This window comes from Rattus norvegicus, chromosome 4, assembly GCF_036323735.1.
Source record: "Rattus norvegicus strain BN/NHsdMcwi chromosome 4, GRCr8, whole genome shotgun sequence".
NCBI lineage: Eukaryota > Metazoa > Chordata > Mammalia > Rodentia > Muridae > Rattus > Rattus norvegicus.
In genome coordinates this window covers 72,105,592-72,116,224 of record NC_086022.1, presented here as the reverse complement: position 1 = coordinate 72,116,224, position 10,633 = coordinate 72,105,592, and the positions used below count along the sequence as shown (strand labels likewise).

Sequence of the window (10,633 nt, the reverse complement as noted above, 5' to 3'; positions counted from 1 at the left end):
CGCCCGGACATGCGCAAGCGCACACTTGTCGCTGAGGCTCGCACAGCCCAATGGGAAGAGAGTAGACTCTAGGAAGAACGGGAAGAGGCGGGAAAAGAACAAGGTTTCTCCCACTCGGGGATCTGATTGGCTAGCGATTCCCGCGGAAACCGCAGCTCCCTCCCCTGGTTCCTCCGGTCCCTCCGGCCTCAACTACCAGGAAACCAAAGGGGCTGGGCTTCTCTTGTTATCCTTGCTCGCCTTGAACTTCCAGGGCCAGGGTGCAAGAAAAATGGAAAGCACTAGGAGGCGCTCTTCTCCCAGGCTGGGGGCGCTTCAGGTCGCGCTTCTCCTACCCTGTTTCCTCTCATTCTGTCTCTATTTAGACTTCTCTTATCTACCAGTTGTCCCCAGTAATGCGGATTGCCTGGTTGGTATTGAAAACAATAGGCACTGGAATTGGGATTCGATTCGAGTTATTTTTATGTTTTTACTAGCATCCCGTTCTTGCGCAAACTTTTCAGCTCCCCTCACCCTTAGAATCTCTCATCCCCATCAGGAATCTCAGCGAGACTTGGTGTCTGCAGTAGAAGAAACACAACTGTCACTCCGAGGTACCCCTCCAGCTTCTCTTGGTAACTTATCTCTCTCTTCTTCCACCTTACGCTGGAAGTACTGCTCGTCAGGTAGGCTCCAGAATGTTTCCAGAAGAATCCAGGTATGCCATTTATATCTCGACTGTGAAGGACATTCCGGAGCCCAACTCCCCACTGCTTTGAAGGCATCAATTGTGATGTTTGGGCAAAACCAACTTCTGATTCAATAGATATTAGGAAATGCTGGGCAAATGAGTTCACAGGTGATAGGTTCTGAGAGCATCGCTTAGGGAAGTATCCATTTATCTTCATAGAAAACACTGTCATCATCAGGGTGAGCAAAACCGATTTCATAGGCAGGGGGTGGAGTATTAGGCTCCAGTTTTGGGGCCACCCTCAAGCTTTGCAGATCAGGAGCAGTGGACACAACTCGTGGACCCCTAAGTCGAAGAGCTCTTCCAGGGTTTCCTCTGGGCGTCATTGTCCCCTCTGAGCCCACTCGCCTTTTCTGACTGCCTGTGTCAGGCCTCTCTGGTTGGCTAGGCTGTGCCCCCTCAATTCCTGGGGATATTATGATACTGCTGTAAGGCGGTGGTTGCTCCAGCTCTTGGAGATGGTGCTGTGATTGTGAATCCATCACTACTACAGCCTGTTCGTAGGTTGGCACCTCAAAAGCTTCATTGACCCTGTGGGAGGAGAAATGCGGTCATTAGTGGCTGCCTGAAAGAAGATCCTCTTTTTCTATTCCACTCTTGCAAAAGACCTCTCTAGTGTCTGCTGAGCATTGCTTTTAATGATACCAGTGACAGGGGAAAGCAAAGTCTATGCTTAAAAAGGGATGGGCACAGAGGGAACAAGGGTCTAGGGTGTCTTCCCATCATCCTGCCCATCTCCCATTAACTCACTGTGCATTGCCCGAGGCCTCTGGATTGTCAGTCTGCCTTGAACTTGGCATTGGTTGGAGACACCGTTCCATAACACAGGCCAGGAGGCAAGCGATAAAGCAGAAGCCAGCCAAGCAGAGGAAGAAGTAAGCAACAGGGGCGACATCAGGCTGTATGACCAGTAAAGCCAGCCCCAGGAGGAGGGAGGCACTGCTCAGGAAGAGAAACGGCTGCTTCAGTTTCCCCAACAGCTGCCTTGGCACCATCGCCCCTCCCAGGCACCTGCAGAAAGACACATAGTTGTGTGTTAGCTAGTGATTGGCACTGCAGCAGTGCCAGACCCCAAGGTAAAAATATCATGCTCCTTTATTTGGGTTTCCAGTGTTCAGTCTGAAACCAATGATCTTCGGGGCTTCTGGCGGCTCCATTATTGTCTCTTGGTTATTGGTATGGAAAGCTGGGAAATTAGTTCAGTTCTGATTCTCAACCCTGTTACTATTCCATGGCACTGCCTGCATTCCTCTCTCTCTCTCTCTCTCTCTCTCTCTCTCTCTCTCTCTCTCTCTCCTGAACCACTGAACCTTCTCTTTTAGCTCCCAGCTACCCCATGCAGGATCCAGGGCACCTTGCCTGTGGCTTCAGTGTTCAGTGCACACTGGAATGTCTGGAATCCATATGATAGATGAAGCTTTGAGAAAGTCCTCTATTCTTTTTCTTCCCAGCCAGAGGGCCCCCAATATGACCCCGATGGAGAGAGTACTCATCCCTTACCTGTCAGCGTGACGTTTGCTTCAAGTCACAGTTGAGTCAGCCCATGCTCTAGAAGGAGGAAAATGTGAACCCAGACACAACAAGGCCACAAGGACACAAACTAAGTGAGGAAGAATCTTAGAAAGGCCTAGGGCAACCACTAGAAATCCTAATGACTAGCCCACGTAGTCCTGACCAGTCCTCCTCCCCACAAATCGCTAATCTCAGATTTCAAGTTTCCTGCCCCCACAGAGGCTGGAAGGCTGTTGGGAAAAGACGCCCTTTCTCATCTGAGAAAACAGCAACAGTCAGTCTCAAGACAGCTTACATCGGTCAAACACCCTGCCAGTTTCCTGAACTCAGTGCAGCAAGAACTCGCAGACCCTCTCCGCCCACACCAGCCCGACACCCATGGACTGCGCCCGGCCCCCTTGTAGAGGTCCCAGGAGCTCGGGCTCACCTGTCTCGCAGGGACGCGCGGAAAACCCCTAGCAGACCTGGAACACTGGTGGCAGAAGGCGGAGCCCACTTGCCCCACCCTCTCTTCTGCCCTAATCCTTCCTTCAGGCCTAGTCTTTCTCCACCCCTTTCTCCCAAGACTGACCTCCTGTTACTGCTCCACCTGAGTTTCCCCGGTAAAACCCTGTCCCCTCCCACTCCCAATGGTCTTTGTACTTAGGACCAGAGTTGGAATTAGTCTTTCCCTTGTCCTACTCAAAACATCTTGGGTGCTAGTCACAATCCTAAGCACAAAGTACTTCCTGAGTTGTTTTGTACTTGTCTTTCCTGAAAGACTGGAGCAAAGACGGTGGTGTATTTACACTGTTGGGTATAAAGAGAGCCATGGTCGAAATTGGAGTGGCATATCACGCCTCTGCTGCTCTGTCTGTGGATTCTTTGTCTCAGGAAGTGTCGGAGGTATACTCTTGCTTCTCAGAAGACTTTTCACAAATCCTACTTGTATGTGAAACCTGCTTTGGATTCTGCACTGCGTAACCACATCGTTCCTTTCTCTGCCTCAGCTTTTACCTGATTATTTAGTGTTTTGTGTTTACTTACTGTTATTTTGCTTTGAGCATTACAAGAAAAAATTCTTTTCAATGTTCACCGAATCCCTGAAAGTAAATGGATTCTTGCTCCACGCCCTTAAATCTGTGCTCTGATCAGGAGCTAGCCCCACAAAGGGCTTCACTGCACCCTGTAGCTCCTGTAACTGCTTTTAATGCTCTATTTGTGAGTTTGGGCTGTGAGTAAGTGTGAGAGAGGGGAGTGGTCTGCTGTGTCCCAGTGGACTCTATTCCCTCACCTCATTAGCATTAGACAAACCCAACAGAACTAAAAAGACTGGAAATATAATCTAGGGTCCTCAGGAATAGAGAGAGAGGGAAGAAGAGGGAGAGGGAGGGAGGGAGGGAAGGAGGGAGAAGACGGAGAGGACGGATATGAAAATAAGAACAAGCCTGTCTGAGTTAGTGGTAGGACTTCCTAGGGAGCCTCTGTCCAAGATTTCTCTGGAGGAAAGGATGGGGCATCATGGTAGACTATACTACCCATGTGAGGTATATCTTTATATAAAGTAAGAATTGGGACAGGAAAGACAACCTGTAGTTTTGCTTGTACCCAAGTATTCCTTTCATTGTTTGTACCAGTTTCCTTCCTATTCAGCTCATATGGAGAAAGTACGGCTGGAATTCAAATCTAAACCTCAGTTAATAATCCAACAGAAGGGAGTTGTTGAGGAGTCCTCAGTGTACTTTGTTGTACAACTGTACTTTGTCTTAAGTTGTGAGTTTGAGGGGGGAAGAGGAATGAGGTAAAAGGCAAAGGCCCTGAGGGTGTGGGATGTCCCGGCTGTGTTCCTGCTGCAGAACGGGGACCTCTATAGTTTAAGGCTCTTGGTTTACAGAGGAGGAGGCTGTAACCTTGAGAACTGCTAACTGTGATATAATCAGCGGGTCTGGATTGTCTGTGTTCTTTAATTCGCTAACCCAGGATTTTGAAATCAATTGCATCAGTTGTCAAGAAGTTATAAACTATTTAAAAGGCAAAGGAAACACGATTGTTAAATATCTTGATATCATTTAAAAGTTTTGTGATTCTAGGCTGTTTACAAAATAGACCATACCCAGTTGATACTAGTGGACACACATTGCTTTGCAGCTTTAAAACATTTTAGAAATTAGGTCACATACATTTCACTTGATGATAAAAGTCTTTACTATAGTAATTTCTGGTTGGGGATCAAACTCAGGTCCTTGCACATACTAAGCTAACACACTGACCTATAACACACTGATCCTCAGCCCCATTAAGTTATTTATAACATCTATGAAACATATGAAGTGGATAGGCTGCAATTCTGTTAACATATGTTGTTATGAAGGGTTACTGAAGGGCTAATGGAACAGCCTCCTCGTTCACTTCCATCATTGAAACCGTGCTGGAGGGGATAGCGAGAGATTGCCAAGGCCAGAGTAAGGGAGAGGGGAGCAAAGGAGCAATTGTTGTTGGTTTTTGTTGTTGTGGCCATTGTTTTGCTTTTTTCAAAACAGGGTTTTACTGTGTAGCCCTGGCTGTCCTGGAACTCACTCAGTAGACCAGGCTGGCTTCAAATTCAGAGATTCACCAGCCTCTGCCTCCCATGTGCTGAACTTAAAGGCCTATGTCACCACTGCCCCGCTTGTTACTGGGTTTTTTGAACAGTGGCAGACACATTCCACTATTAGATGGTAGTGGTGAATTGAGTGTTTCTAAGACTACACAGCACGCTGACTATCTTATGTGTGCTTTCTCCTCGTTTTTATAAATTGGATGATGAATTCTGAGAAGAGGATAAAATAAGTAAGTTTTTATTGAGAGACAAATAGATTTTATTGCCCTGAATACAAAAAGCCAACACGTTCTTCCCTTTCATCAGCTCTGTGTCCGTGTTAGTTACTTTCCAGTGGCTGTGATGAGACATCTGCTAAATCGGTTTAAGGGAGGTAAAGTTTATCTTGACTAAGGATCTAAGATAATAATGTTGTTTGTAATGGGAAGATGTGACAGCTGAGCTTGCTCCTATCAGAGTGGATGGGAAGCAGAGAAAGAGGAGTGCCTGGGTTCACCTAGCTTTCAACTTACCCTCCTCTAATTTTAATTCTGTCTGGAACCCAAGCTCATGTGATGGGGTAGCCTACAGTCAGGGCAGGTCTTCCCTCTTTAGTCCCCAAAGTGTGTCCCACTAATGTCCTAAGAGTTCTAAACCCAGTCAAGCTGACAAAATTTACCATCACAGGATCATTAGACCTTGACTTATCCTCCTGAGTTTCCATTATTCCCTAAGCCCATTAGTCTCACATCATCTTAGAGAAGTTGGTTAGGGTTCCTATAGCTCTGATGAGCACCATGATAAAAAATAAATATAAAAAGAACAACAACAACAACAACAACAACAACAACAACAACAACAACAACAAAACCCAGCTTGGGGAGAAAGGGTTTATTATATTGGGTTTATTATATCTTACAACTCCATCAGGTCAGACTCCATCATTGAAGAAAGTCAGGGCAGGGGACTGGAGAGATGGCTCAGCGGCTAAGAGCACTGACTGCTCTTCCAGAGGTCCTGGTTGTTTCAGCAACCAGGTGGTGGCTCACAACCATTGTAATGGGATCTGATGCCCTCTTCTGGTGTGTCTGAAGACAGCTACAATGCACTCAAAATAAATAAATAAATAAATCTTTAAAAAAAAAAAGAAAGTCGGGGCAGGAATTCATGGCAGGAAATAAACAGAACTATAGGAGGAGGGCAGCTGGCTGGCTTACTCCTTGCACATTGATCACCTCACATTTGTATACAGCCAGAACCCCCTGCCCAAGTGTAGCCCAGTGAGCTGGACTTTGAAGGATATGTTTTGTCCCCAAACCCTACCCTTATTCTTTCTCTCTTTTCTTTCTTTCTTTCTTTCTTTCTTTCTTTCTTTCTTTCTTTCTTTCCTTCCTTCCTTCCTTCCTTCCTTCCTTCTTTCTTTCTTTCTTTCTTTCTTTTTTTGCTCACTACAAGGTGAATAGCCTCCTCTGCCTGATGCTTTGGCTGCCTTTGCTCAGTCAAAGCGATGGATCTATTGCTGACCAGAACCTTCTGAAACCATAAGCCAAGAACAAAGCTTCACATTCTTTTTGCATATTTTGTTTTAGTGCGAGAAGGTTGACTCACACATCCTAGATATATAGCTTTGGATAGAAATAATTGATTGGGTCTAAATGAGACACTTTTAAAAAAAATGGTCTTGTGGAGAAACCTGTAACTCGCCCCTGCTGATAGCAAGATGTCTTCAGGAAATGCAAAAGGTGGGCATCCTGCTCCTGACTTCAAAGCCACGGCTGTTATGCCAGATGGACAATTCAAAGATATCAGCCTAAGTGAGTAGAAAGGAAAATGTGTTGCATTCTTTTTTTTACCCTCTTGACTTTACTTTTGTCTGTCCCACGGAGATCGTTGCTTTCAGTGATAGAGCAGAAGAATTTAAGAAACTCCACTGCCGAGTGATTGGAGCTTCTGTGGATTCTCACTTCTGTCATGTGGCATGGATTAACACACCCAAGAAACAAGGAGGATTGGGACCCCTGAGCATTCCCTTGGTATCAGATCCCAAGCGCACCATTGCTCAGGATGATGGAGTCTTAAAGGCAGATGAAGGTTATCTCTTTCAGGGGCCTCTTTATTATTGATGATAAAGGTAGCCTTCACCAGATAACAATAAATGATCTTCCTGTTGGCCTCTCTGTGGATGAGATTCTGAGACTAGTCCAGGCCTTCTAGTTCACTGACAAACATGGCGAAGTGTGCTCAGCTAGCCGGAAACCTGGCAGTGATACCATCAAGCCTGGCGTCAATAAGAGCAAAGAATATTTCTCTAAGCAGAAGTGAGCACTCTACTCATGCTTAAACACATGATGCGCTGTGATCCCAGATAAGCCTTTCCTACAGGGCTGGGGGGTGGTTAGTCCTTCTTCCACTATTGGTAATGGGCAGACCATCTTATAGCAGTCACAGAAACCAGCCTGTTAATTCTTTTTTTTTCTTTCCTTTTTTTTTTTTAAAGTATCTATTAAACGTGAATTCTGTGAAAAAAGAAATGGTCTTGTTTGGTCCTTGGTCAGAAGCCTGCTGGGTAAGGCTCATTATCATTTTTATTCTCCAGAGGATCTAGCCAGTTCAGATAAAGTGAATGAGTTCGAACCAAACAGACCTTGACCTGTTAATTCAGTAGTGCTTTCTTCTTTGTTAATCCCTTACTGCTTCCGCCGAGCTGTAAATCCTCCAACATAGGAGGTAATACATGATCTCACCCTCAGATACAAGGCTAAGTGTTGCACAACGTTCACTAGGAAGGAATGACTCGGGCAGCGGGCTTTAGGCAGCCAGTCTAACGCACGAATTCACCAAGCCACAAAAAGCTTTAATGTAATTTGAGAACTTGATTACAGTTGTTGCCCAGTAACAACAACAGAAGTCTTAGTCTAAGGTTAGCACTGAGTTCATTACAAATGGTAACGGAGGTGGAGAGAGACAAACATGTAGCCAGGAGTGCAGGCAGGGGCCTGCACTCTCTAGCATTCCACAGGCCCAAGTAGGAGACTCATGAGTTCCAGGCCAGCCTGAGTGACTCAGTAAGACACTGTATTGAAAATAAAAGTAAACAGACAAATAAAAAGCAGATAGTTGAATGAGTTGCATGTCCATGCATCTCTAAATGCCAGCAAGCAGAAGACCTCAGGGTTAAGTATGCAGTTTTGAGATCGACAGACCTAGTTTCAAATCTCAATTATGTCACTTAAGGAGACTTACAGGACGCTGGATGGGATTACAGAGCATCCGTTTCTTTTCTTTTTTTTTTTAATTTATTTAATACGTAATAATAATTCTTTGGTTTCCGGGTAAACATCCCCCTCCCCCCTCCCCTTCCTTATGGGTGTTCCCCTCCCAACCATCCCCCCATTGCCGCCCTCCCCCCAACAGTCTAGTTCACTGGGGGTTCAGTCTTAGCAGGACCCAGGGCTTCCCCTTCCACTGGTGCTCTTACTAGGATATTCATTGCTACCTATGAGGTCAGAGTCCAGGATCAGTCCATGCATAGTCTTTAGGTAGTGGCTTAGTCCCTGGAAGCTCTGGTTGCTTGGCATTGTTGTACATATGGGGTCTCGAGCCCCTTCAAGCTCTTCCAGTTCTTTCTCTGATTCCTTCAACAGGGGTCCTATTCTCAGTTTAGTGGTTTGCTGCTGGCATTCGCCTCTGTATTTGCTGTATTCTGGCTGTGTCTCTCAGGAGAGATCTACATCTGGCTCCTGTCGGTCTGCACTTCTTTGCTTCATCCATCTTGTCTAATTGGGTGGCTGTATATGTATGGGCCACATGTGGGGCAGGCTCTGAATGGGAGTTCCTTCAGTCTCTGTTTTAATCCTTGCCTCTCTCTTCCCTGCCAAGGGTATTCTTGTTCCCCTTTTAGAGAAGGAGTGAAGCATTCACGTTTTGATCATCCGTCTTGAGTTTCATTTGTTCTAGGCATCTAGGGTAATTCAAGCATTTGGGCTAATAGCCACTTATCAGTGAGTGCATACCATGTATGTCTTTCTGTGTTTGGGTTAGCTCACTCAGGATGATGTTTTCCAGTTCCAACCATTTGCCTACGAATTTCATAAAGTCGTTGTTTTTGATAGCTGAGTAATATTCCATTGTGTAGATGTACCATATTTTCTGTATCCATTCCTCTGTTGAAGGGCATCTGGGTTCTTTCCAGCTTCTGGCTACTATAAATAAGGCTGCGATGAACATAGTGGAGCACGTGCCTTTTGTATATGTTGGGGCATCTTTTGGGTATATGCCCAAGAGAGGTATAGCTGGATCCTCAGGCAGTTCAATGTCCAATTTTCTGAGGAACCTCCAGACTGATTTCCAGAATGGTTGTACCAGTCTGCAATCCCACCAACAATGGAGGAGTGTTCCTCTTTCTCCGCATCCTCGCCAGCATCTGCTGTCACCTGAGTTTTTGATCTTAGCCATTCTCACTGGTGTGAGGTGAAATCTCAGGGTTGTTTTGATTTGCATTTCCCTTATGACTAAAGATGTTGAACATTTCTTTAGGTGTTTCTCAGCCATTCGGCATTCCTCAGCTGTGAATTCTTTGTTTAGCTCTGAACCTCATTTTTTAATAGGGTTATTTGTTTCCCTGCGGTCTAACTTCTTGAGTTCTTTGTATATTTTGGATATAAGGCCTCTATCTGTTGTAGGATTGGTAAAGATCTTTTCCCAATCTGTTGGTTGCCGATTTGTCCTAACCACGGTGTCCTTTCAGAGCATCCGTTTCTAATCTACAAACTTTTGAAAGCCTCTGCTTATCAGTGCTTTCCCACCCTGTGCCTCCCTTTGATTTGGTGAACTGTGGCCAAAGCTAGACTTGTAATGGGTAGATCTTCGTGAAACCAGCAGAGGGCACCATCTTGTCGATAGAACCTGATTTCAGGGAGGAGCACTTGTTTACATTGTACAGAGCCCCATGCTAGGGGCTACCTAGAGAAGTAACATGTTTGATTTTGGTCTCCAGGGTTCTGTGATGTGGGCGGAATGATAAGACACATAGAATTTAAAAGATGATAAATGATGGTCTGAGAAAGCATCAACGTGTTTGTTAATGAATCAAAAATCCCTTTCTCCAAAATACAGTTGTTTCAGTTCGTTTAAACGGTCTATTTATAGTATGCAACTTATGCATATGAGATTCATAGTAAAAAAGAATTCTTTCTACCTCCAAAGCTCATCAGTTTGCCCAACTGAAGACCATGGACAGGTAAACTGTCCTGAATACATTCTGAAGCCCGCCATTAATATTTATTTTCATTTTGCTTTTTCCGTGTAACTATTCATGGATATTATTTCTGACCTCTGTGAATATACTATTTTATTATTAGAAATAGAGAAAAATGTATAACTAATACACATACCACAAGTTTTTACAATCAGCACTACACTGTATTTGCTTTATCACACGAATATCCATTTTACCCAAATCATCACCTTATTCACTTTTTCAGTGCACTTTAGGTTTTGGTACAGTTCAAAGCAGACTGCAGACAGCAATACACATCTGCCTAACTACCTCAGCACGAATGAAGTAGAGTTCAGTGTTAGAAGCTCTTTCCTTCTCCCATGAAACAGATTGCTTTTTCAGGCTACTCCCTGACAAGCATACACCTGCAAAACCAAGTGTCAACTCAGATGCAAATCACTCTCTCCCTTAGAAAGTACCTTCTGACCACTTCCCAGTGAATTATACAGGCACGTGTTATTTTCTTTCCACCTCTTTAAATGTTAACATATTACAGCATGAGCCACAAATGTATAGTTAGATTATCTTAAGGGAATCATTCATTTAATCAATGACT

At 44.8% G+C, this 10,633-nt stretch overlaps 1 protein-coding gene and 1 pseudogene across 3 annotated transcripts; one reads left to right on the top strand and one right to left on the bottom strand.

Moving 5' to 3' along the window:
• Positions 1 to 438: 438 nt before the first annotated feature.
• Positions 439 to 2,788, bottom strand: Tmem139 (transmembrane protein 139). 3 transcript variants are annotated; one of them, XM_063286943.1, is made up of 4 exons: positions 2,670 to 2,735; positions 2,231 to 2,278; positions 1,481 to 1,741; positions 439 to 1,261 (listed from the first exon to the last, which is right to left on the bottom strand). In XM_063286943.1, the coding sequence occupies exons 3-4, from the start codon at positions 1,723 to 1,725 to the stop codon at positions 862 to 864; spliced, it is 645 nt and encodes a 214-aa protein (XP_063143013.1). In that variant the 5' UTR covers positions 1,726 to 1,741; positions 2,231 to 2,278; positions 2,670 to 2,735; the 3' UTR covers positions 439 to 861. The 3 variants fall into 3 exon arrangements, with proteins under 3 accessions (XP_063143013.1, XP_063143014.1, XP_006236457.1); XM_063286944.1 differs by lacking the exon at positions 2,231 to 2,278 and having other exon boundaries at positions 2,670 to 2,788; XM_006236395.5 differs by having other exon boundaries at positions 2,231 to 2,673.
• An 872-nt stretch (positions 2,789 to 3,660) lies between these two features.
• Prdx1-ps1 (peroxiredoxin 1, pseudogene 1) lies at positions 3,661 to 8,719 on the top strand (annotated as a pseudogene).
• Positions 8,720 to 10,633: the final 1,914 nt, after the last annotated feature.

Bases quoted from the DNA above. Each gene is read 5' to 3' on its own strand.
- Tmem139 (XM_063286944.1), bottom strand. From the start codon at position 1,725: ATGGTGCCAAGGCAGCTGTTGGGGAAACTGAAGCAGCCGTTTCTCTTC. The intron at 1,262-1,480 runs GTGAGTTAATGG...CTCCTCCCACAG, and splicing joins GAGGCCTCGGGCAATGCACA to GGTCAATGAAGCTTTTGAGG.